The 26,661-nt window shown below is 38.3% G+C and overlaps 2 protein-coding genes across 2 annotated transcripts; both read left to right on the top strand.

Moving 5' to 3' along the window:
• The first annotated feature begins 311 nt into the window (after positions 1 to 311).
• On the top strand, positions 312 to 4,732 carry BRS3 (bombesin receptor subtype 3). Its single transcript, XM_074882830.1, has 3 exons — positions 312 to 742; positions 3,398 to 3,749; positions 4,325 to 4,732. Exons 1-3 carry the CDS (start codon positions 312 to 314, stop codon positions 4,730 to 4,732), a joined length of 1,191 nt encoding a protein of 396 aa, XP_074738931.1.
• Positions 4,733 to 11,204: 6,472 nt separating this feature from the next.
• Positions 11,205 to 26,335, top strand: HTATSF1 (HIV-1 Tat specific factor 1). The gene is made up of 9 exons (XM_074882231.1): positions 11,205 to 11,591; positions 15,441 to 15,645; positions 15,967 to 16,014; positions 17,204 to 17,358; positions 18,375 to 18,538; positions 20,140 to 20,239; positions 20,752 to 20,841; positions 21,344 to 21,481; positions 21,869 to 26,335. The coding sequence occupies exons 1-9, from the start codon at positions 11,424 to 11,426 to the stop codon at positions 22,151 to 22,153; spliced, it is 1,353 nt and encodes a 450-aa protein (XP_074738332.1). The 5' UTR covers positions 11,205 to 11,423; the 3' UTR covers positions 22,154 to 26,335.
• Positions 26,336 to 26,661: the final 326 nt, after the last annotated feature.

Here is a 26,661-nt window from a genome sequence, read left to right as displayed (position 1 = left end):
TCATTTCAGCTAACATCTTTAAAGAAACCCCTTTTCTCTTTTTTCCTCCTCCCTCTCTGCTCCACTAGCTGAAAAGCCAATAAAAAAATTCTCCACCTCCTACACAGTTCAGAACAAGATCTGTGTGCATTTCTCCTAGGCATGTTTCAAGACCCAGAAGGGGATGAAAGTAGTTAATGTGCAACGGGAATCTTAATTTCAGACACAAATCTGTACCTTTCTATTGACCTTGCTGATATGCTGCAAGCTAAATATTAAACAATTTTTTGATCAGTTTAAGTCCAGCCTGGGGAGAAGAAACAGTTAAAGAAATGTCTCAAGTATACTTGCATTCAGCTAATCAGACTTTGTGTGCATCTACAAATGGTACAGAACTGAAATCAATCATTGATAATGAAACCACAAATGAAAAATGGACCGAAGACTCCTTTCCAGGATTAGAAATACTGTGCACAATTTATGTTACATATGCTGTGATCATTTCAGTGGGTCTCCTTGGAAATGCTATACTCATCAAAGTCTTTTTCAAGATTAAATCAATGCAGACGGTTCCAAACATCTTCATCACCAGCCTGGCATTTGGAGACCTACTGCTTTTATTAACTTGTGTGCCTGTAGATGCAACACGTTATATTGTGGATACCTGGCTCTTCGGAAGAATTGGGTGCAAGCTGCTGTCTTTTATCCAGTTAACCTCAGTTGGAGTATCAGTGTTTACCCTGACTGTTCTCAGTGCTGACAGGTGGGTCTGATGTGACTGATTTGCCAGGAGATACTGCAGGTGTGAAGTTAGAAATGAATAAAAGAGCAGAAATGATAATTTTGCACAATATTAAATGTCACATTGTAATAGAATTAAAAAAAAAAAAAAACAAAAACAACCGACCAACCAACCTTTTTCCCATTTAATTTTAAAATGTTTGTTAGAAAAATTGGAGCAGTTCTTTTTAATGGAGCGAAGTGAGAAAGACTCTTTAAGTCTTTTGACCTTTTATTAGCTTGAAGTACAGTACAGGGTTTTTTCCTCAATTGCACGGAAAAGGGAAATTTCTTAAGACAGGGAAAAGACAGTATATTGGTGCTATCTAGTGGTGCACTAAAGTAGTCAGGGAAGATGAAAAATAAAACTGAAAATGACTGAGAGGAAATCCTTTGTCCTATGCACTCAGTGAGGTTCTAAGATCCTAGAATGTAAAAGATTGACATGTGGGGTAAAAAGCCAAAAGAAAACACAGAACAGACTGGGGGACAAACGAATAACTCTCATGATTTGATGTTAATGCAATACTACTGTAATTTTCAGATTGATGAGTGCTTAGTGTGACATGACACAATTTGAATATATTCTCTTATAGTTCTTATATCTTTTCCAGAGATATTTTAGCCCAGAAGTCCTGAAATTAAACTCAGGTTACAATAACAGCACTGTAGTAGGGATCGGTGCTCCCATCTGACTGCTGTCAGGAGTTGCGGAACAATCAGGTTTCCATGCACTTCTTTCCTGAATGAACAAAACTAAGATGAGATTTCAGTTCAATCAGCATGAGCATGTTGAGGAGCAGAAAAACCCAAAATGAATTTTAATATTAAGAGAGAAAAAGATTTTAATCTTGAATGCCAGCAATTGTGTGTGTAGTAGCAAGTAGTTCATGTGTACATAATTTAAGCAATGCTACTGTCACCATACTCCAAAAAAAAATCGGCCAACACAGGAATGGCCATACTGGATCAGATCAAGGGTCCGTGTAGGCCAATACCAGCCTCCAGCAGTAGTAGTATAAGGACAAGAAAAGACACATAGGAAGAATAAAAACCACTACCCAACACTACATTTATACCCTAAACCTTCAGATGACCTCCTGAGCAGATGTGGTTTCTGTCTATTTAATAACTTCAATGGATTTCTCTTCTTGAACTTGTTTAGCAATGACTTTCGCTGCCTGTTGCATAAACAACTCTTTTTTTCTGCTTTGCACGTGACTTCATTTGACGGCCCTGGCTCTTGTGCCAGAAGAAACAGTGACGCTTATCCATCTCTCCAGACTATTCATGTTCTATTCCATCCTTAGTTAAGCTGTGCAGAGCAGCACATAGTGCTCAAGAGTTGCATGAACCAGAGATACAGATAATTGCACAGTAGTCTCTTTTGCTCTCCATAATTCCTAACATTTTTCTTTTTTGTTGTTTTTTTAGGGTTTGGTGTGGGTTTTTTACTACTGCTGAATATTAAGCTGATGTTTTCACTGAACTATCTATCATAGCTCCAAGGTCTTGGTCCTGTATGACATCAACTCAGCATCCATCATGGACTACATGACCTTCCAACCCCAACTATTCTATGATTCTATGATTTAGATGCTTGCTTCTGTATTAGTAGCTGTTACGTAAATACTCTATGCTACATTTTCACAGTGTAACTATATGGTAAACTCACTGAGAAAGCTCAGCACATCCATCATGTGCGCAATGTCAGAGTATCATGTTCCAGTACGCTAGAAGAGCTTGAAGTCAATAAAAATGTTATTTGATAAATAGAAATTCAGCTTTCAATTTTCTATTTAAATTTGCCTAGAGGAGAAGAAGACCAGATCCTCAGGTTGTGCAAAATGGTACAACTAAGCTGTCTTATCCTCTGGATCCTTTTTCACTGCCTCTCCTTACATGCCAGTCTTGTGCCCCCCTGGAGGGGTCTCTTCCTTCTGCATCATTGAGAGTCCCTGACACTTTGGGAGCAGGGTATATTGTTTCCTGTGCTTCATCCACCTTCGTGGCAGTTGGTCCTTTTTCCATGTCCCATTTCCACACAGATTTTCGCACATCTATAGGTTTACCCAGATTTTTCTCATATGTCTGACTCAGTCCACATGCTGCACAATCCCAGCCATGAATCAACAGCAGTGTTACCTCCTGTTTTATAAATATGAATGAATACTGGAGCGTGATTTTGAATCAGATCACTGCACTCAGCTGGGACCTTAAGAATATGGAATAAAGGAGGGTTGTACATGCTTGGTTTCAGGTATTTATAAAATAGTTAACCTGTTTCATACCTCTACCAGTTTTGCATACTAATTCCCTCATTTACCTTTCTAGGCAGCACCATAAAAATAGGAGACATGATTGCCCTCACTGATCCTAATCCAAACAGTAGAAGTCATCTTTATGTAGGAAGGCTTTAATAACAAGTCCTGCCAGCCAATTCATTAAAATACATGCTTAAAACTAACTTTTACGTTTCCATCTTAATTACAAAGAGCTAGTATGTTTTCATTTCCAAGACGATTCTACCACTCTTAGTTTAGTGAGAACAGAGATGACTTTATCCTCAAGAAGTTTGCAGTGTCAGTGCTTGCACAATGTTTGTATTTATTCTGACAACTATGTTGGTTGGTTTTAGGTACAGAGCCATCGTTAAGCCCTTGGAACTGCAGACTTCGGATGCGCTGCTAAAGACCTGCTGTAAAGCTGGCTGTGTTTGGATCATCTCCATGATATTTGCTATCCCAGAGGCTGTTTTTTCAGATCTGTATTCTTTCAGCAATCCTGAGAAAAATGTAACTTTTGAGGCATGTGCCCCCTATCCTGTGTCTGAGAAGATCCTGCAGGAAGCTCACTCCCTGGTTTGCTTCTTAGTGTTCTATATTGTACCTTTAGCTGTCATTTCTGTCTACTATTTTCTTATCGCCAGAACTTTATATAAAAGTACATCCAACATGCCAGCAGAAGAACATGGTCATGCCCGTAAGCAGGTAAGCTATGATCAAGCACTAAAGTATCCAATTTTCCAAAAATCTACCATGCTGATTAAGTCTGAATTCTTGAGTGCAGAACCTTTACCTGATAATAGAGTAAAAAGCTCCATAAACTCAGCCCATATTAGCAATCCAAATTCAGCTATGCACTTAAGCACATGCTCATGACTCATTAACTTAATTGTGTCTGCATGCTTTCCTAAAGAGGGATGGGGTTTGTTTTGCTTTATTATGACCCTATTAAACTCAGAAGTTAAAATGTGGAATTGTAAACACTGAGACCTCATCCATGTGAGCTGAGACATTAATTTCTGTACTTTTAAATCCTAGTCTAGATGTGATTGCCACTGATTTATAATGGAAAGGGAATGTGCTCCGCACTGGAAATAATTTGTTTAAAAAAAAAAAAAATAAAAAAAATTATTTTTCTGTTGTTTTTTTTTTTTTTTTCAGTTTGCTTTTTTGGTTACTAATGTATTTAGACTTTTAGACCCCTTTAAAAATCAGCACCAACTATATAAACATGTGTTACTAATTGCTATTAATACCAGATATGCATTATTTTCTTGTAGATTGAATCCCGCAAGAGAGTTGCAAAAACAGTGCTGGTGCTTGTTGCTTTGTTTGCCTTTTGCTGGTTGCCTAACCACATCCTCTACCTATACCGCTCTTTTACATACCATGCTTCTGTAGATGCTTCCACCTTTCATCTGATAGCTACTATTTTTTCCCGTGCTTTGGCCTTCAGCAATTCCTGCGTCAATCCTTTTGCTCTTTATTGGCTGAGTAAAAGTTTCCGGCAACATTTTAAAAAGCAAGTCTTGTGCTGCAAGGCAAAATTTCGTACAAAGCCTCCCAGTGCTACCCACAGTAACACACCTACCAGAGCCCTGTCAGTCACGGGCAGCACGCATGGCTCAGAAATCAGTGTTACACTGCTAACAGATTATAGTATCACAAAAGAAGAGGAAAGCGTTTAGTCTGCCTGGGATGAAGGAGGACAGAAACTGAGTCTTTGCAATCAAGCCACTACTGCTGGGATCCTGGAAAGAGGTGCCATGCCTTGCCCTGTCTGTGAAAGAGTTTTCATCAGGACTTCCTCATTTTTTTAAATATACAATAAAGAAAACAAATTGTGTGGGAGAAGAAGCTGCAGCAGCTGAACTTTCCTGTGTAAGCTCAAAGGGATTGTTCATGTTCCCAAGCACAAACTCGGATCCCTAGCTGGAATTTCTGGACTGGGCAGGACAGAAGTCAGCAGAGTTGGTGTGAGAATTGGCCGTGAGGATGGTTTTGTTCTTGGCGACTTGTTCTTTGACTTCTGACTGACAGCTGCCTCTGTCAAGCATCTACAGCAAGCAAGCAAAACCATGTATCTTCACAACATGATCAGCCAGGCGGATTTTTGATTTATTTCTTTTCTTGTCTCGAATGTAAAAAATTGGTAAACACATCAGAAAGCATGCTAAAATGAAAGAAAGCTAAGGTTTGTAGCACGCTGTAGTAAAAAAAAGAAAAAGCATTATGGGCCAGATCCACACTAGCCTTTGCTCTTTCAGTGACTTACTTTGAAACTCTGGGTCAGAGCTGACTGCTAAGTAAAGAGATGCCCTTCTCAGTTCCTAAGGAAGTCAAAGGAACCAGCAGGTGATCATTTCTCTTAAAAAACTATAATCATCTTTAATCACACTCATAAAATTCTTTGTGATCTATGGGTAAAACATCTCAAGAGTGCAGAGCTCTTTATCGTTATAGTGATTTAACATCAAGAAATTGGGGTGGATCTGTGTTAGAGTTCTAGTTTGGATTTACAGTGCACTTTTGAAGCCAACTGCTCAAATGTCCCCTCCTGCCTTACTTTGCTCTGTCTCCCAGAGTGGACCTGAGTGCACAACCTGGATTCCTCTCAGATGAAACTGTGTGTCCAGTCCACGGAACCAGACTAGAGCGAGTTTGAAGTAAAGGCCCTAAAAGTGTACAGTGTGGGGGGTCAGACTAACCATTTACCTCCACAGATCCACTCCTGCTGTAGTGTATGTGGTCATATCTAAGTGGTCTGCACATTTTCAAGCATGCTGGGAGAACTGTATTTTTCTATTGTACTAATTTTCTATTTTTCAAGTTATTCAAATAGTATCCCTTTTTAATATTAGGACAGATTGTCTGTATGAGATAGGCCTTCTAATCTCAAATCCACTGATTTTATGACTCTGCATGCAGAGGCAAGTCAGGGACAGCCTATCATGGGCAGCCTCTGCCTCCCTAAAAAGCTCAGCAGCACTGCTGGCAGGGACTGTCTTCCCATCAGGAAATACAGGAGGTAACTCTTCCTACCCCACATTACAAAAATGTTGAATGACACTTATTTTTATGAAGTTTGTGTACTCTGAACCAAAATTTTGTTCTGTGGGAGTTGGTGACAGAAAACACAATAGATTTTCCATTGCTTAAACTAAGAGACTTGTATCTCAAAAAAGAATTTGTGCGTTGAAGTATAGAAGAGACGTTGCAACTATATAAATTAAACAAAATAGTGCTGTCAGTCACAGAAGTTTGAATTTTAACTAACCCTTGAAGATACAACACCCCTCCAGCTACACAGAGCCCATAACAACACATGGATGGAAATCCATCCATCCATGCACCATTATTTGAGTTCATTGTAAGATGCAGAAAATCTATTTGCAGTCTCTCTCTGTTGACTGCCCTAATCAGAATAATAAAACCAAACTACAAATCCCAAGGACATTGGTACAGCCTCTGTCGTCACATTAAACCAGTTTAATGATAGACCATTTTAATCCCATCAGGCCTGGTCTTATTTTACTGCACTCCTCATGTTACATGCTGCAAGGCTATAAGCACTAATTTTCAAATGGATTCTCCATTTTATTATACCAATTGTACACCGGGATAGGACCACTGAAATAAATGGAATTACAACAGCACAGAAACACAATTTATGGCAGACTCCGGAGACCTCATTTTACTCTCTTTGTCTTAATATAACACATTCCCTGGTAGAGAGCTGTGTACAAATATAACAAGCATATTGCACTGATATTTTCCCCTTCTCTTTTTTCTTAATGGAGCTGCAGGGTGAGACTGAAATAATAAGCCTACACACTTATGAGCCTACTTTTATCTTCCTGGATCTTACGACAGGGAATTCTAAACAAAAGAAAAATCAATGAACATTAAGTTCCTTACATCATTCGTTATTCTAGCTTATTAAAGCCTCTAGAAAACAAATCTGCCACATGTTTCTGGACTTCTCAGTTTGTCTCTGTTGGAGACCAAATTTCCCCCTGCAAAATCCTTGGCTACACCTCACAGTAGCCTTTAAAAACAGTTTCCTAATTCACCATTTTCCTTGCTTTGCATGCAGCTTTTTTGCTTGTGTAACTACTTCTCTAACTGGATGGTCTATCTAATGCTAATTTATCCTGTTACAAAATTGATGTTTTTGCTATGTGCTGCACATGTTTTGGTTAAACACTGGCAATATTTCAAGCCATAATTTAGCTATTCTGTATACTTCATGCTTTTATAATTCTGTACTTTCAAATCTTCATGACATGTTGTATTGGAGTGATACATTGGTCAACATTTATTTTTATCTAAACAATCTGATATTATTAATTTCATCTGTTCCCCCAATATAATTATGCATAAAATGTCTCCACATTACCATAACTGGATTTAAGGGAAAAGGGTTGTTCCCTTGCAATCCTTTCTCAGTGTTCCAAAAAACCATTTCTTTCACCCCTTGTTAATACAAATGTAATTCTCTAAGAGCATATGGGAATAATGTCTATTTACAGAAATATTGAGTGCTATTTAGCAAAGCACTGGCATGAATAATTAGGGGTTACTATTTATATCCACAATGGTGAAAATAGGTGGAAAAAAGGCACAAAATGCTGAAAGGCAAGACTCCATCAAAGGTCTTGCTCATGTGGAGTCTTACTGAGTAAGTAAATACAATTTCTAGGATGTACCTTTTTTATAGTTTGCTCTGTGAATGAGATGTACACGTTAAGAGCTTTAATACATATAAACATAATAATTAATGTTCGTGTTAGCAACAGGTTTAGTATCACAACTCTAATTTGTGCTGTCACTACGAGATGCTGCGTTAGTTTAAAAAAAATCCACAAAAATGAACAAAACCGTGTCAAAGCATGGATATAGTGTAATAGACTGCATCTCCAGCAAACGGCACAGAATTTTAAAGTCAGTTATGAAGTTATAGCCATTTTAAAGTTCACCCTCCTGTTTTCATAGAAAGTATTGCTTTATTTTCCATTGTTAAATATGGGCTGCTCGCTGACACTCAGGTGTTTCTGCTAAGAATATTACAATTAAAGAATAAGCTAAAGTTACAGACAGCTACAACACTTACACATTTCAATCAGTGGTCCTTATAATTAAAAAAAAAAAAATACAGTCTCTAATCAGCATTTAGTTATGGGCTCTGCCACAGGTGGTCCCCTCAACGCAAGGTGAACTGTTTTGTGGAAGTTCCTTTGTCAGCATAGGAAAGTACTGAAATTTTAGCATGTCTGGGTCTGGTCCTGTCATTTTTCCCACGGTGAAGACTCCTCTTTACTATCACTAGTCTACAACTAGAGGCTCCAGCCTCAAGGAAAGCCCAAAGAGGAGTAACCTCTCTGTACTTAATCACTAGTTACTGCCTCCTTCATTTAACATAACAAAACATCTTAAGAAAAGAGTGTTAACTCTTTACCTAATTAAGTATATGCTAGTGAATTGCTGGTTCTCCTCTAAATGGATAGCAAAACACCACTTTACGAAAATCAAGATTTCGGAAATTTTAGTAGGTGGTATCTCTAGACCAACAATCAGCTCTGATGAACCAAGACTGCCTTTTATCACACAGAAGAGTCAGACACAGATACAAAATCATCATGCTAATGCCTACTTTTAATATATACTTTGGGACATTTTGTCAGGATTTAAAACGCCATTTCTTGACAGCTTAGACTGATCTGAGCTGTGTAACACTCGAGCTCTTCACACCATCCCCAGAACATGCAGCTTGCAGCAGCAGTGATAGTGCAGCCATGAATTTTATCTTTTCAAGGATATGATTGAGATGAAAGCTGTCTTGACCCCAAAAAATGACGCGTTTCCAGCTGAATCAGCTCCCTGAGCTGGCTCACTGTGCTGTCTTTCCTGAAGAGGACGAGAACAGATGGTGGCAACATGGTAAGAAGCTGTGCCACAGTAGCTGCCGTCACGCATGCTGGTATCTGCGGAAAGTGTGAGGGAATTTGAGGTAGTTTGTCCTCATAGCTACATTAAAGCGTGCAGATCAGATTTACCATGCGCTCACCCTGCTGCATGCAAGCACGCTCTCACTTTCATCAGATTGGGATTAAATGTGGATCTCCTACTCCCCAGGACAGTGCCCCAGTGACTCGCTGTAGACAGATCTGCACACTAGGGAAATCTGTACTCTGTGGGCACAGACTTCACTGCATTTACTCAGGTTATGAATGTAAAAAACTCTGCCAAAATAAAATAAGGCTAAAACTTAAATTGTACCACTCTTACAATGTTTAATGCTATGATTCTTACTTCCAAACATATTCCAAACAATTCTAATTACTTCCAAACAATTCCAATTTTTATAAGTAAACACCGTATATGTTAAGCCTCTCATGCTCCTCACCAAAACCCAACACCTATTTGAGAGCTAATACAAATGTCTCTTAAACTGACAGTTTATAGGTGATCACAAAACAATCTTTGGATAGCTATCGTAATAGCCCTGCCAAGAGAAAATTCTTGAAGCATTAAAGATGTCATTAACTAGGCTGGATATTCTTTGTGGAACAGCCAAGGGTTACTAGAAGTCTATATTTATATCCTCAGCAATTTCATCTGACGGTCTGTTGACCAGCCAGTTAGCTGATGTTGGTCTCTCCCTACAGAGCTTCACAAGTTCAGGATTGTGTCTTTGATTTTATTATCATTCCAGTCTGTATGCCAGTAAAGATATATTTGTTCCTGGAATACTCATTTCCAGAAAACCTCTGTACTGAACATAATTTTCATTTCTGAGTGCAAAGATTGCTTTGCCATTGGCAACTAGCCACTGCCAGCTCTGATGGGCCTGCTCAGCTAAATTTTCATTTAAAACATGGGCATCGTTTTAATAGCTGGGTTCTCTAGCTCTAGGTTGAATTTTGCAAAATAAAACCTGAACAGTCTGCTTCTTCATCCTCTAAATAAAAATACTTTTAAATACGTACTCTAGCAATTAAATTTTTGATGTAACGCTGGATTACACTGTGAAAACCACTAGATGGCACTGATGAAAGCCTTTTAAAAGAACTGACTCGAGTAAGAAAATTTTATTTAAAATATTTAAGGATCCACAGAGAGAGCACCGCACTGATTAATATCTAATTGCAGACTTCATTAATGCAAGCCAATTCAAAATTTTGAAAACAAGCCTCATCCCTTGCATTGTACCAGCGTATCAACCCTTCCCGGAGGGAGCGCAGTGGCCGTGGCTGGACGCCCTCAGCCTGTCACACCCCTGTCCTGTGGAACGCAGGTACTTGTGCCACCCGGGTAGACCTGAGCAGCAGCTGCTTCTCCCCAGGAAGCTCAACTGTTCAAACCATCCGCACCAGGAACCTGTGCCAAGGGAGAAGCAAGAACCAAGGTGATTTTTTGACATTTAGCATGTTCCCATTTTCGTGTTATCTGCCTCTTTTTGGTTTTGTCTTTGGCTCTAGTAGGACATGAAAACAGACTTTCAGTGTCAGGGACAGATGACAGCCAGCTAGCTGCACAGCACCTCAACTGACAGTGGCAACTAGACCATTCAGTGTTGTCCAAAGCACAACAGGGAGAAGAATTACAGGAGGAAGTACTTTCAGTGCTCTATGTCCCTTAGCAGGCTTTTATCGTGTAAGTAAAATTGGAACAAGTCTCCACACAAGGCCCACCTAGGCACAGCTCCCCGCCCACAGCAGGGCCAGAAAAGGGCCAGCCGCCCTCATGCCAACACCCTGCCCGTGGTGAAACAGAGCAATAGCCTGAAGGAAAAGGGGCAAGGCCGCTCTGGAGCAGCGTAACAACCGACCGCCTTTGTCCCGTCCCTGCCCCAGGGCCTCCGCCCTGAACCTGCGCCATCACCGCAGGCCTCACCCCGCCCAGAGGCGGGAAAACAAGCCCCGCCCCCTGCCGCGCGCCCCCGCGGCCCAAGAGCCCGGCCCTCTCCAGGAAGAGCTCCCCGCCCTCCTTCCGATTGGCTCCGCCTCTCTCCACGTGACACCCAGCCCGCGGCTCAGTGGCTGCGACGCGGGTAGGGGCGGGAGCGAGGGAAAGCCCCACCCCCCGCAGGCGGGCGGGGGATCGCTTCCGCTCCTGCGCGCTGCGGGGCGCTGGGACGGTCACCGGCCGCGTGAGGCGGAGGGCCCGCGCGCGCCCCCGCCCGCCGCTCCCGGCTGCGCGTGCCCGCGCGCTTCCCCGTCCCCGCCGCCGCTGAGAGGGGCGGGGCGAGGTGAGGCGAGGCGAGCGGGCGCCTCAGGCGGCGGCGCGGGTGCCCTAGGCCCGGTGCGGGTGTTTCCCCCCTCCCCGCTCCGCTCCACCTCACCCCACCCTCCTCCGAGTCCCGCCGAACGGGCCAGGATGAGCGGTGAGGACGGGAACGAGGAGTTCTACCGGCAGCTGCAGCTCCAGCAGCAGTACGAGGGCGAGCCTGGCGGCGAGGGCGAGTCCGACCCCTTCACCTACGTGGACCCGGCCGATGGGGCCGCCTACGAGTGGGACCGGGAGAAGAAGGCCTGGTTCCCCAAGGTGGGTGCGGGGGCCGCCTCGGCGCTACCTGAGGGCGGGCGGGCGGGCCCGCTCGGTGCCCCCTCCCCCCTTCCCGTTAGGAGGAGCGGCCTCCTCGCTTGGCTGCGGCCCTCTGGGGGGAGCCTCGCGGGGTGCCTCTCCCTCCGCCCGCACGCGGCTCTGGGGCAGCTCTTTCCCGGTGGCGTGGTGAAGTTTCCCGGGGGAAGGGTGAGAATGAAGAACGGTTGATGTTGGGCCTCTTCAGCACGGAGGTGTCTCACTTGTCTGGATTCAGCCAAATAGATGTCTGCTGCAAAGTCTCTGTGGTACTGAAACACTCTTTTTTACAGGCAAAACCACGGCAGCTGGCGTTGTCTCCGTCTGTAACCTCACCGGCTGCTTTCTGCTCTTTTGTTGGGAAGAGCTGTAGGTTGGCTTTTCTCCTTGGCTGTGAATCTGTAGAATTGCTCGGGCCTGGCATGAAGTCACAGTTATATTTGTGGATCTTAACGAATCGGTACTGCCTTTGACATGTTTAGGTTTCTTTATCACAGTAGCTGGGGTGATCTTTGTCTTTCTGTTGGCAGTGAAGAAGTGAACTAGTCTGTTAAGAAGTCTAAATGAAAATGGAATCGTATATTCCTCTTTTATTATTATCTGAAAACAGTGCACGTGTGAAGTTGTCTTGTTCCCTCTCCTTAGATCTTGGAAATGCACTTGAAAATTAAGTGTATTTGTCTTGGAGGCATTCCACAGAATGGAAACATGTTACAGTTTTTATCTTTTATTAAATATTTTAAGTATAAAAAATGAACTTGCAATAGCAACGTGGTACTTAAAGGTGAGAGGGGATGTAGATTTAATGTGTTGAGCCAATGTACTGATCTACAAGTGAAATAGTAGTTTTGTTACTATGTAACAACGAACGAGGGCAGTGACTTAATTTAGAAGTATTAAGACATTTTATAGCATATACTTGATAATTATAATGTGCCAGTCCTTATTTGTGACTCTGAATTCATTGGAATTCAGAGAATCTGAGTGAGAATGAAGCCTGTAGTGCCAGGTTTATATGTGTGTAAACCTAGTAAGGTGTCCATGTAGCAGATGGCTTACAGAGGGGTAAAAACATGTGAGGAATCCAGGCTCACGAAGTGGAGCAGTGGAGAACTGAGTATCCCTGGCTCCCTGTGGAGTGCTGTATCCAGTAAGCACAGTAACTTCTTTTAAAAGCGTTCTTTTCTTTCCCTGTTCCTTCCCCTCTTTCTCACCTCTTTTTTAAATTTATCTATTCTTCTCAGGAGCACTGGTCTTTCCTAAATGCCTTTCTTACCTCAAATTTCCATCTTGGAGAGGAGAGAACATTAAAAGTTGGTCAGATTATATAGGAACAGCAAAGTTCGTTAGTAAATATGATGTATTGTAGAAGTTGGTAAAGAATCATTGTGAAGGACTTTGTGTTAGAGATAGGTCACTGAGCTAGATATCATAGTATCTCAGGTTACTTCACTTTGCTGATGATTATTCAACAGAGTGTTTTATCAAAATAGTTTTAAGAGACTGCAGGAGCCAGAAGTTGTAGTTATTTCTCTCCTCCATGAGCAGTAATAAAATTCCTTATCTCTGTTCTCTGACAAAAGACTAAAATATTCTGACTAGTCTAAGTCAATGATCATCTACAGACTAGTATTGCACTGCTACTCTACTTTGGGAGTAGTGTCTGCTGAACTTCTACTGAAGCATATTTCAAAGCAGTGCAAAAAGTTAATGATATGAACTGTCAACATTCCTCAGAAAAATTTGGACATGGTCAAATATTTAATAAAAGTGCTTGCAACTTTGTGTGTTATTTAATGATTTTTATTTCAATGGTACTGTATTGTGGATACAAACTTCTAATAGTCCTTCACAGACATAGCACAGAATCGCGTGTTTGAATTCATCTGCCTTCATCACAAAACAGACATTGGATGTCTTTGTAAGTGTAGGGTATCTGTTCTTCATTTGGTTAATCTATTCCTTTCCATTTCAGTGTGACCAGTAGTTAATTGCATGCTATAGCATGGCCTGTAGTATTGTATTTCTTTTCCTATAAGCTTAATTGCCCCAAACTGTACAACTATGTGGGTATGGAGATAGAACTGATCTCTTTCTGTGAGGTTCTCCACCAGAACTGGATTGAAGTCCCAAGTAAGAAATTCTGTGAGAGTTTGTTTTCCATGCAGGCATGGTATGAAGTAAGTTCCAATAAAAGCCTTTATACTTGTATAAATTCCTTTATGCTTGCAAAAATGCATTTTAAATTGAAGTAGCTGTAATGGTGTATGTGGTAGGATGATAGCGTATTATGGAAAAAAAGGTCTTTGTTGTTGACTGACAAAATTTGACAGTCCATAGTAGGTATTTTGCTAAGAATAAATTTAACTTTACATGAGAAGGCAGTTCCCCCTGAAGTTGAAAAATAATGCTGCTGCAGGAAGGTGGCTAGTTTGTTGCAGGTTTGATCACTAATTTATCAGTAGGTTCTGATGAAAATGAATAATATTGTTCACGAGAAAGTTTAAAAGCTTCTTAATTCCCTGGATTTCATCAACTGTTGAGACTAAGGATTTTCTAAAATTGCTAGTGTCAAATATAATGAACGTGATTTAGAACAGTCTCATTTTCTTCACTAAAGGTGGTTGTACTCTTCCTTTCTCTTGACACTGTATTATGTCATGTCTGTAAGAGCAGCCACTTTACATTCCTGCTTGAGGTGTGTTGCAAATCTTGTTTAGTGTAGGAACTATTTCATGCTAAACTTTTAAGTTATATTGAGCTCCACAGCATCTTGTGTTATTCGTGACAAGCCTGTTCCTGTCAATTCTGCATTTTTGATTTGTCATAATAAAAGCTTAGAGTTGAAACATCAAGCTTCAAATCACTATGGAAGATACGAGATTGCATTATTTTCATTGACACTACTGTCCATTGCACTGCTGTCTTACAGTAGCTTAATGACATTAAGTTTTGTTTCCTTCTGAATATGGATGAAGCAAGTGCAGCACAGGTCAGAGTCAGGTAAAATTTTCAAAGGTTAATGCTCAGCTTTGGGAATAAGTCAGAGTGTGTAACTTCAGAAAATACTTCATAGTGCAGTGGCGCTAGCAAAATCAGCTATGATGTATTTATTATCTCTTTGCACATTATTGCTAGTGGCTAGTATTAAAATTTACCTGGCTGGAAATACTGGGTGTAATATGTAGGGGTTTTTTGTTTTGGTCTCTAAAACATAGACGTTAGCCAATCTTATATTTTATCCAAAAATAGTCTCTCTCTGGAAAAGAGCAAGCTAATTATTTGTATGTAGGATATAAAGTAGAGTGTACAGCCTTACAGACAGTGTGTTAAGATACCTCTCAGTCTTAAGTGCAATATTTATTGTCTGCCAACACAAATATTTGTCATCTCTGAAACAAAAGGCAGAAGCCTACAAAGGGCAGTCATCATATGTGGAAAAGTTGTTGGCTTACCTTCAGTGTCACTTTCTCTCCAACATAGTCAGGAGCACTTGGTTTCTGTCCTTCAGGCAAATCCAATTTATGTGGAAAGCAGAAAGGCTCACTTGAAAAGAGGCAGAACTTGTGAAATGTTTGTTTAAAAGCTTCACGTGCTGTATGGAATTAGGGTGTTAGTCTAGTTCAGGTAATGCCTGAACTGATTGTTCTTGTTGTGCATATGGCTTTACAAAGATGTTTTAAAAACAGTTTTAAAATAGTTATTTTCTCTGTTGTGGATTAGAAAATGACCATCATCTAGTTAACATTAAAACACAAACCTGAATTTGTACTTCTTCGAAATTTTAGATTAAATTTCCCAATTTCTTTTCAGATAACAGAAGATTTCCTGGCAACATATCATGCCAACTATGGCTTCCATGCAGATGATAAAGACAGTTCATCTGCTTCTGGCACAGCAACTGAAAGTAAGCAACCAGTAAGTTCGAAGACATCAGGAACACAACCATCAACAAATGAGAAAAGACCACAGCAAACGGATCCAAAACAGAAAGCGGAAAAACGGAAGCTTGAGCCAGGTAAGCGACAAAGGGTTTCTCTCTGTGTAGGCTGCAACCTGTATAGTACTGAGTGGAAACTGGCAATTGTTCAGCATTACCATGTAGAGCAAAAATATGGGTTGTTCTGAATGTTTCCAGAATGGTTTTAAAAATCTGTGGTGCTTCATAGGTATCTTCCTCAGGCTGCGTACAAGGTGGAAGAAAGGCAAATTAAGTCATGTTCGGAGCTTTTCCTGTGAGCAAGCAAAAATTCTTAGAAAACTGATGGAATGTGAACATTAGTGTGTGGTCCCATTTTTTAATATATTGGCATAGCTGAATTAAAACTCTTGTTTTTAGGATGGTTTCATGTTGAAGAAGACAGAAACACAAATGTTTATGTGACTGGTAAGTAATAGTGTTTATTTATCTACTTTGAGGTAAAGATGGTAAAAGAGACTCATATATGTCTCACTTCTAATATTATCTATTCAGTCTGTCACTTGCCAGCTACTTAGCATCATGTTCCTGACTGCATAATGTCTTTGTGACCTTTAAGTTGCAGATATGGGAAAGTAATATAAGGGACATATTCCATGCTTTTGTCTTTTAAATGTGATACTCTGTGAGCTGTGTCAGCTAAGTCACTAATTATTTTTTTTTAAATAAGCTACAGCCAAGAAAAATAATTTCTGCGAGCTCCTAAGGAATAGGGATAATGAGAATGAGTTTATAATAAGATGGTGCATTGACTATACACATCACTTAATATTTTATTCTTTCATTTTTATTTGATTTTATAAATACATAATTAAATTATTAGATAAGGAGGAGGAAACACTACAAACAAAAAGCTGGGAATAGATGAGCAAGTAATGGGGAAGCTCAAATGAATCTCTGCATTTATTATGATATTTCTCTACCTGGTTTGGATGTTGGGGTGCTGTCTTTAGGTGCATACACAAAGGTACATCTGGTGGTTCTGAGCAGTCACAGAAATGCACACACTTGAATTCATAAAAATCTTTATCCAGGCTGAACTAGCGTAGAACATTCACGTAATTTTCTCCTCCATTTTGTTTTTTCTTGTCCTCAATTCAAAGTTCAGACTTCAAAAACTCCATACATTACCAAGTTGCTTTTTTTGTCGAATTTGTGGGTGGAGAAAACAGTCATCTGTTTATAGGTTGGTTTGCTGGTGGGTTTTTTTTTTTTGTCTCTGATCCCTAGAGGTGCTGTAGAACTTAAAACTTGGGCAGGATAGTTACACTCGCCTAGGCCATTGCGTCCACTGCAATGTCGGTATTTAGCCAGTGCTAAAGGTCTGGCTCTGCATATTAGGGAGCACAAATACGTTGCTGTATGTTACACCTATGAAAAAGTTAAAAGATTTTCAAAATATTGGTATGAAGTAATGTTTAAAAGGTAATATCAAAAATATTGGTGTCAAGGGTGATGCTTTCTTATGGCATATGTAAAATTTTGTCCTTAAGTTTGATGTCTTTCATTTAAAGAAGCACTGTGGGGGTTTTGTTCTAATGAGGTTATTAAAAAAAAAAAAAAGAACATATTCAAGCCTTCTGTTTTAATTTTGCAGGTTTACCTCCAGACATTACAAAAGATGAATTTATACAAGTCATGTCAAAATGTGGTATCATTATGCGAGATCCTCAGACAGAAGAACACAAAATCAAACTGTACAAAGATAAGGAAGGAAATCTTAAAGGAGATGGCCTCTGTTGCTATCTAAAGGTCAGTGGTGCACTGAAACACAGTTTTCCTTCCTGTTGAAGATAGTTGCGGCCACTGTTTCAGAATCATATTCAGAAGATTCTTGAAATAGCTGAAGTATAACTTCGAATTTAGGTGTCTGTTTTAAAGGTGAAAACGACTACTTACCTGCTTGTGCACCGCATTTGTTTCCTCTTAGCCACCCTCACCTTCCCCCTGAAAATGTCCATAATACCTGCTGAACATGTCTCTACATGTTTCTGTCTTGGGTGCCAGTGATAATGGGGTGAAATGGGGGAGCTCTTCACCTTTTACTTTGAAAATATGCCACTGTGTGGCCAAGAACAAAAAAATAATGAGACTGGAATGATCATACTGTAGCCCTGTATTTACAGCTTTTGGTTGAGAACTGGTTAGGTTCAGAACTGTTCCTGAATTTTGTATTAATCTATAAAAGTTCCTTCATGTGTTTCACTTGTGAATCATTTGGAAAGTTAGTGCTTTGTAGGTGCAGTCATCTTTAATTCTGGAAGAAGCACCAGGCAATACTATATCAACTGCCTTGTAGTCTATGCTAGTTTTGTAATTTTAGTAGTCAGGGCTGTTTAGTGCACAAGTGTAAAGGCAGTGTCCGCTCTAAAGGACTTTCAGGAAAATTGATTAAAAGCCTCAACATTTGCTGTTCTTGGAAAAGTGATACAAGCTTTATAGAAAATCAGCCCTCTGAATTTTTTTTATTTTTACTTTGAAGTTCATCAGCTTGCTTGATCATTGCAGATTGCTTTCTATGACAGATTTGAATGAAATGCATGCAGTTGCTTTTGGGAGTGTTAATCTGCTATAACAGTGGTAAAGAAATACTGGATTTTGATAAAACATTGCCAGCTGTGTGTCAAGAGACTGGAAAGAGATACGGCATTATGGTTTTCAGTGACAGGAAACTGATTTTTAGCACAATATTCTTAAGTAAATGTTACTGAAATAATTTGACTGTGCCATGTGCTTTAAAGCTTGTGCTCTATTTTATCTTCAAATAGAGAGAATCAGTTCAACTTGCATTGAGACTTCTGGATGAGGCAGAAATTAGAGGCTATAAATTGCATGTTGAAGTTGCAAAGTTTCAACTGAAGGGGGAGTATGATGCAAGCAAAAAGAAGAAGAAATGTAAAGACTACAAGAAGAAGTTATCTCAACAGCAGAAGTTTGTATTTTTTATTTCAGTAAAATATTGCTTGAATTCTAAGTGCTATTAGTAAAGCGCTGCTTTCTTTCAAATGCAATGCTAGGAGTTATGCAAAAATTAAAGTCTTATCTGACAGCAAAATGGCTTAAATAATACACATTTGGACGAGAGGAACTCCTAAATTAAATGTTGACATAGTGAACTTGTTTGTGATTGTCACGTTAAAATAATGCATAGGGAACCAAGGTCTTTTCAGATACAGAAGAGAATATGACAATTCTGGGGAGATAAAAGACTTTTTCTCAGTGTGTGAGAGCGTGCAAGTCCTGTCATGATATCTAGACTTACTTCTATAAGGTAATAACACTCTGGCTGTCCGCATATTGCTTGTACCATACTTCACTGTTGCAGAGGGCAAGAGATGCTGGCTTCCATAGGAGCAAATACTGAAATATCTCTAGATTCCCCCAGACATCTCTCTGGTATTTTTTTTAATTGTACTGTTTTTTTCAATTGTACCTAGATGCATTGCTTTTGTCACTTAAAAATTCTTTTTCTGCCTTTTGGAACCAAGAAGGTGCGGATTAAAGAAGAAAGAAGTTTGAGTATATAGGACTCTCTACTATTCGCATGAAAGCAACATTCTATTAAACATTTTAAATAGTAATGCAGAAGTATTTTGCCATAGTTAAAGCGAGCAAAAACTACTTGATATTTTATCGGTTAAAAATAAAAGTAGCTTGAAATGTATTTGCCTCAAAGAGAAATTGCCAGTTCTTGCTATAAGAAGTCTCCAGTGTGGAGAGAGAAGTATGAAACTAATGAAACTGCATTTGAGAGTGATTTGTGTGAATAAACTGACTTCAGTTGGCATTTCCTTTTGAGTTGAGCATAATTTATTTGCAAAACTACCTTCATTGGAAATCCAAGTTTTCTTCAGCTAAAGTAGCAGGTACAAGAAGGAACTTAACCCAGATTTCTCTCCCCAGTATAAGATTTTCAGATAGGATATGAAGTAGACATTTCTATGAGAAGTAATGTTTTTTGTGAGAAGGCAAAGTCATAGAACAGATGCCCTGAGTTTACGTTGCTCGTTTGTGGCAGTGGCTCTGTACACTGTGGAACAAAGATACATCTTGCAGCAATGCTTGTGTAAGATTCAGGGTGTTCTTGCATGCTTGTTTAAATAAAAGCCATTAAATTTCACCAAAGGCAAAACAGTGGATCTCCTTTTTTACAAAATAGAAAAAAATAGTAAAGTATTGACATTTTTATTACACTTGGCAGCATCTGGTTCCTGTAGCTGAGTTCATAGTAGGAAGGAATTAAAGATTGGATTTTTCCAGTGTTTAAGAAAATGCTTTGATTTTAAAAATAATTTATATTCCCTCTATGAGCATTTAAGTACCTTAAAGCCTCAACTGCTTTGTAGAAGAAGTGGTAAAACTGAGTGATTATTGCATTTCTTTAGAAGAATAATGTAACTCTTTGTGTCAAAATACATGTTTTAGTTGATGTACTGCAAGAAATGCCAAATTAATGATTTTTTTTCAACAAATACTTGTAGAAACTGAAGAGAGCCGCAACAATATCTTCTTACTGTTGCTTCATTTCATTAGACAGCTGGATTGGAGGCCTGAGAAGAAAGACGGCGCAACTCGAATGCGACATGAACGCATCGTTATTATCAGGAATATGTTTCACCCAAAGGACTTTGAGGTAGGAAGATGCAGTTTACTACTGTAGATTGTGCTGTTGTAGTTCATATTGTCGTAAGAATTTTAGCAAAATCCTAAGCAGATGAGCAGAAAATTAAACTTACTGTTTGGACAGTGTTTTTTCCTGTGCCAAGCATCTGCTTAAAATTCATTCGTCTATTTCCAAAAAGCAAGAAAAAGATGTTGGTAAGGATATATTTTTCAAATCAGCCTTTCTTACTGTGTATCCTTTATTCCCCAAATATTCCTTTTTGGGATGGAAAGAGGAGTAAACAGTAACTAAGTTAGAATGGAGAAACGAGCACAAAATAGCCTTATTAATAAGTAGCATTTATTAAATGACAATAAGAGCTGTTTGCTAGCTCCCAAGTGGCTTTGAAAATGCAGCATAACAACACTTAATTTATGAACTTTTAATAGATTGGCAGATGTGTTCCATTGGTGACTGAGCAAAAATAAAGCTGAGAGAAGCGTGTGCTTCTGTTTAATTTAACCCGTGTGATTGCATTGCAGGAGGATCCCTTAGTGCTAAATGAGATCAGAGAAGATCTGCGGACAGAGTGTGAAAAGTTTGGTCAAGTGAAGAAGGTTCTCATATTTGATGTAGGTATTTTTTATGTGTTGTGTTGGCAGAATTGATGTAATGTGTAAATGTGCAAAACACATAGGATTCTTTAAATATGAGCAGAGCATTTATTTGGTTTTGTGTGTTTATTTCATGAAAACTTGACCTAATTTTTCAGTATTTTAAAACTAGCTCTTTTGGAAATTAATTTCTGAACACTTATCTACTTCAGCCTATGTGAAGGCAAACTGTAACTCTTTCCAATAACTTGGATCCATGTCACAAGTTTGAAAGTGTATAAAGACATTTATTTGTAGCTAAACTAGCTGAAACATCTTTGTTTTCTGTGTTCAAAAAGTCTGTTCAACAGTGTACCAATAGAACAAGATGTGTAAACTTGGAAATTGAATTTTTTCAAACACGATTATGTATGATCAGGATTGAGCTATATCTCATAGATTTTGTAACACAATCTAAAAAAAAAAAAAGGATGTTGGAATAAATACGCTATTTGGAAATGAAAGTTGTCTCTCCTTACAGCGACACCCTGATGGCGTGGCTTCTGTGTCATTTAAAGAAGCAGCAGAAGCTGATCTGTGCAAGCTAACTCTAAATGGAAGGTGGTTTGGTGGCCGTCAGCTCAGTGCTGAAACATGGGATGGTGTAACGGATTATCAGGTAGCCTTTCATGGTCCTATTTTATCACGTATTTCTTCCAAACTGTAAATCTGTTTTAATTTGAGAAGTGCTTGATGTTCCCTTCCCCTGCCCACCCCTGCCATGTATTGCTTCCCCTCAAAAACTGGTAGGATGTCTCAAAAAAAATCATCCTTAATTATTCAGTTTAGCAAACATTTAAAGGACCTGTTTGATGTTAAAAATTGTGTGTTGGGGATGTCAGCTTAGATTAGCCACCGGATGTACAGATCATTAGTTCACAGTCAACAGGGCCTATCAGAAGTCTTGAGAAATTATTGCAGTATAAATGTTAGTATAATTTTATCTGTGTAAATATTCATTTTTACAAGTATAACTTTGTAATGTGTATAAACTTATCTTTAATAGGTGGAGGAGACTGCAAGAGAAAGGGAAGAAAGGCTCAAGGTGTGGGGATCATTTTTAGAGGATCCTGATGCAAAGGAGCAGCAAACTACATCTGATTCAGATTCTGCAACAAGTAGTGTTAAACTGCCTGAAGGCAGACAGCCTTCAAAAGTTAATGACACATCTAAGGAGGATGTAAATGATGAAGACCATAAGAGGGAGAATAATGGTGAGGGCATTAATGAAGATGGTGCTCCATCTACAGACAGCAGCCTTGCAGGCAGTGATGTTGAAGCAGATACATAACATCTTTAATGCTTTATGAAAGCATGGGGTTTAGGGTGATGTTTGAGTTTATCCCTATCTTCAGGGTGACTGCAGACAATATTCATATGAATATATACATATTAGAATGTCATCAACTGTGTGCTTTGAAGTTTTCATTAAAAGCAGTATTTAATGAGATTCTAAAAGTTTGTATTAATTGGCTGTTCAGGTAAAGTAACTCAAGTTGCCAAGAATGCAGTAAAACTCATCAGGCTTCTTTTGTTCTAACTATGCTTGTCAGTGTTTCATTATGTAAGTGTGAAATACGTTCCAACCCTTAAGTTTGTGTAACTATATGTAACTTCAGTGATGCAAAGCTATTGCAAGATTTGTGGATTTTACTGTTAATTTTCCTGTACCCCTTGGACCTTGGTATCTCATCCTTAAAAATGATTCTTGTCCTGAGTACATTGGATCATTTTACGGAACAGATGCTGTGATATGTATAGGGTGAATGCGTTGGATATGTTGCTATGCATTAAGTAGCAAATAAGAGTAGTACAAAGTTGCAAACTTAAAGTGGAAGACATACAGTGTTGCCATAGCCAACATAAGGCAAACTGAGTGAAGATAGTTTATTAGATCACAGCATTGAGTAAATGATTTTTTTCTTCCCCTGTTTAGATCATTTTTTGATGCTTAGATCTTCTGTTGAGGCTGGAATCATGTCAAGGAGACTAGAAGTGCTTGAGCACACACATTCTAGGCCATAATGAAATAAGACCGATCTTAAACTCTCATGGTCTGTATGCAGTAGGTATGCAAAATAGGCTTTTTGACAGATGTATTGGCTTTGTTTGGGTTTTGCTTTAATATTAGAGTAGAAGTTTTTATTTAACTTCGTTAGGATGATGAGTGTGAGTTCTCTTAACATTCTAGTTTAGCCTTACATGCTCTTCAAAGTGGGGAGGATCTCCGATATTTCATAAAATGTAAAGACTTTTGGCAACTTGAAGTACATTTGTTGTGCAAAAGTTAGAATATTTGAAAATATGCTTTCAAATAATATTGTTTTAAATGGAAAAAGCAAATGCTAGCCCTTTTAGAAATATTTCCAAAAGCAAGGATTTAGAAGGCATTCTAACTTAAAATATCTTAATAAGTGGCAGACTTTCAAAAATAACTTTGGGGGAGCTGTGTTGGACATAGCCATTCTTAATTTAGAATCCCATTATTTTGATACCTAAAGATAGAAGAAAGTGGATTTAGGCACTAACAATTAAAATATTGCTGCTAAATTCATAGCATGCTGTTCATTTGGATGGTTACTAGTACACATTTGTAAGGAGATTCTTTTGAATTTTTTAAATTTACATTGGATTACAAGAAACCATAGATTCTAATTCTTGTATTTCCATCCTGAAGTATTCACAATACTCTGAAAATTGATATTTTCAAACTTTGTGCTCTGAGTTTACCATCTATATTTTTTTCCAGAAGTCTGTATGGTACTCTTAAGTTTGTTTTGGTTTTTTATATGTAATCGATATGTATGGGTAGCTATGCCAACCAAAACATCAAAGTTAACACTTGCCACTATGGTTATAAATTATCTTTTTACGACAAAATGTACAACAGAGATGATATTTGAATTCAGGGTTTAAAAGTGTGGGGGCTCATTATGAGCTGGCATGACAAATTTCCAATTTTAAGTTGCATTATAAAGAAGAGCTGTAACTCTTGCTAGCTAAGAAAGACCATTTTATTGTCTTTGGAAGTGTGTGAATTGTATGTTTCAGCAGAACAGGTGTTTGAACAATTCAGGGAATCTGAAATACTGCCTGGTTTGTAGCTGCACGTAGTGGCATATTCAGATTACATCTCTGGGTTGTGTTAGTTCTGCCTTAGTTATTTTTATTGGTGACAAGCACCACAGACCTTTGAGGGCTGGAAGTTTTTGCATATGAAGAGTGTAATTTAGTGTGGTGGGTACTGCTTTCAGTGCTCCTTTTTTCCTTCCAGCTTCTAGACTCCAGGCTTTAGATCTGTTAGACTGTTGTGTTTTGTTAGCTTTTTTTGAGAGACTAGTCATATAACACTCTACACAGTTAAATCACCTGTTTTACAGTGGAATTGCAACTGATATAGGGAAACTGTTGACAAATGTATAAATATTGTACAGTTCTATGAAGCCTTATCATGGTATCAGATATAAAAAATAAGGTTAGTGTTAGTGTTTGAAAAAGGACTTTGAAAAATAAAGAATCATTATGTGCAGTAACCTTCCTCTCCAATTGATGTACAAATTTGATTGGCTTGCTTCAAAAGTCAAATGTGATGTTAGTCTTTTCACCTTTTCCTCTAGACTTCACACTGAAGTAGAGCACCAACAAAGACTGAGACCAAATGCTTTCCTGGCTTTCCTATTAACTAGGATTCTTAAGAAAATAAAAGCTGTTTTTCCATGAAAATATGTTGTTCTGAAGTGCGGCATTACACTCAAACTGGTGTTTTCCTTTTGTCTACCTCTGTTATTCCCCAGTAAAAAGTAAAAATATATTTTTATAAACTATTCATTGAGTTATTGAGGCATTTAATAGTCTAAGGAGAGGTTAATGCAGCTGTGACTTTCTTTTCAGCAGATTTTCATTGAGACCGAATTCTTTTGGTGTTTTCCTTTTTTAAATGATGCAAATTTTTATAAATTAATCTGAACATAGATTAAAACTTTTCACAAAAGTTAAACTTACTATTTTGAAAGATGATTATTAAGATCTTGTAGTACAGAGCAGTAATGTTTAATACCAAATTTTAACAAATCTGAAGCTGAACAAGCTGAGTTGCTTTTTAAACATACTTTTTTTTTTTTCTGACTGAGCATCATCATAAATGAATTGGTAAGAAGTTAAAAGCCCAATGCAATTTTTACTGTATTCTTTTAATTAAAAGTGCTTTCTAATGACTTGTCTTGCTCCTTAGAAGTGACAAAATCAAGCATTTTTGCTCAGTTTCTAATTTTTCTTAGGTTCCATTCCAGTGTTCCACCATACTGCGTGTTCCTTCATCTGTAGGCTTTTGGTGAGCGGTTCAGTTTAAGAAAAACAGTCTCCTTCCCTTTGTATATTATGGAAACAATAACTAGCAGCAGGTTGAAACAATTTGTGGATAATCTTTGTTGCTCAGTTTTGAACTAGAGAAATAACCGTTTCTACTAATTTGCACAGTGTGACAAAATGGATGTGAAACCACTTAAATATAACAGCAGGGAAAGAGTATTAACTAACTGGTACTTCAGCAAAATTCAGCATAGATAATCACTTTCTTAACCATGCAATACAAAGTCAGTTGCTTAGCTTCAAGATATATTGGTAGTTTGCTTTACAATCAAATGCTATTTAGTGGTTTGCTGGCAAGGTAATTGTATGGAGTTAAAAGTATTCATCAAAGATTACGTGGTTTGAGGAGCGTGGCCAAGGTAGACATCTGGAAACAAAAAGCCCCAAAAGAAAAGACATGTAAGTTGTAGCAGGTTCTCGAATGTTCATATACAGCTGTAAAGAGAGAATTAGTTTCATTTTGCATCAAAATGTTTATCTGTTTCTCCTGCTGACTTTTTTTAATTACTTTTTTAATTGAATTTCAGTCCCTCGTACAACTTACATTTTGTATAAGGATTGCAATTCACTTAAAATCATTAGTATGTTAAATGCAGTGCATTTTAGCTAAAACATGTCCTAGACATTATTCAGTGAAGGGTAATCTATTTACAGTTACAAATACTTAGCTTAATTCACTTAAGAAAGCTTAAAGGTATTGGATGCTTCATAGAAACCCAAACTTGCCTTTAAATTTTCTGGTAAAATCAATATCCATACCCTGAATTCTTGAACTGTATAAGCTAATCAAATTCTTAAAAAAAGGAAAAAGATATATACCTATAGATTTTAATTGGATTTTAAATTCTTATTTTTATTTCTGAATTTGAGGAAACATACTGCAGTATGATAAATGAATTATGTAAGTTGTGTACTTGTGTTGATTTGACTTGTGTGTATTTTAGTGCTCACTATACAAGGCTTGAAGTCTTACTGTCAGGATACTCTGAAAGTTCTGTAAAATATTTATAGAATTATGAAATCTTTTGCAGCAAATTGTTTTTTGCTCATTCTGTAATATGAAAGTATATTGTTAGATTAAACTTTTCAGTACGTTGACTTGGAATTTTTCTGACAGGTTATTTTCTTTCAGTAAATTAAATTGATCATTTTCATTTATCCTTTAGAAAACCAACATTTAAAAAAAAACCAAAACCATTTGAATAATATCTAGACCTGTGACAGCATCTGAGAATCCCTTGATTTGTCTTCAATTTTGTTTCTTAAAGGGGTTGTGTTTTATACTACCTTTTTAATAAACAAACTCATGAACAAAACAAGTCTTTTCTGATTAGTTTTGAGATAATGTATTTGTCCTACTTTTGGCCTCAGTAAAGGTACGGCAGCATTTGGTGCCCGGTGACTTCAGTTTATAAAGCGTATGTGTTAATA

This window comes from Strix uralensis, chromosome 13 (genome assembly GCF_047716275.1).
Source record: "Strix uralensis isolate ZFMK-TIS-50842 chromosome 13, bStrUra1, whole genome shotgun sequence".
Taxonomy (NCBI): domain Eukaryota; kingdom Metazoa; phylum Chordata; class Aves; order Strigiformes; family Strigidae; genus Strix; species Strix uralensis.
The sequence above is the reverse complement of the archived record's forward strand: the minus strand, read 5'-3'. Positions and strand labels throughout refer to the sequence as shown.

Excerpts from the sequence above, each read along its gene's own strand:
- HTATSF1 (XM_074882231.1), top strand. The coding sequence starts at position 11,424 with ATGAGCGGTGAGGACGGGAACGAGGAGTTCTACCGGCAGCTGCAGCTC. Across the intron at positions 18,539-20,139 it reads AAGTTATCTCAACAGCAGAA|ACAGCTGGATTGGAGGCCTG; the intron begins GTTTGTATTTTT and ends TCATTTCATTAG. Across the intron at positions 20,842-21,343 it reads AGAAGGTTCTCATATTTGAT|CGACACCCTGATGGCGTGGC; the intron begins GTAGGTATTTTT and ends CTCTCCTTACAG.
- BRS3 (XM_074882830.1), top strand. The coding sequence starts at position 312 with ATGTCTCAAGTATACTTGCATTCAGCTAATCAGACTTTGTGTGCATCT. Across the intron at positions 743-3,397 it reads ACTGTTCTCAGTGCTGACAG|GTACAGAGCCATCGTTAAGC; the intron begins GTGGGTCTGATG and ends GGTTGGTTTTAG. Across the intron at positions 3,750-4,324 it reads ATGGTCATGCCCGTAAGCAG|ATTGAATCCCGCAAGAGAGT; the intron begins GTAAGCTATGAT and ends ATTTTCTTGTAG.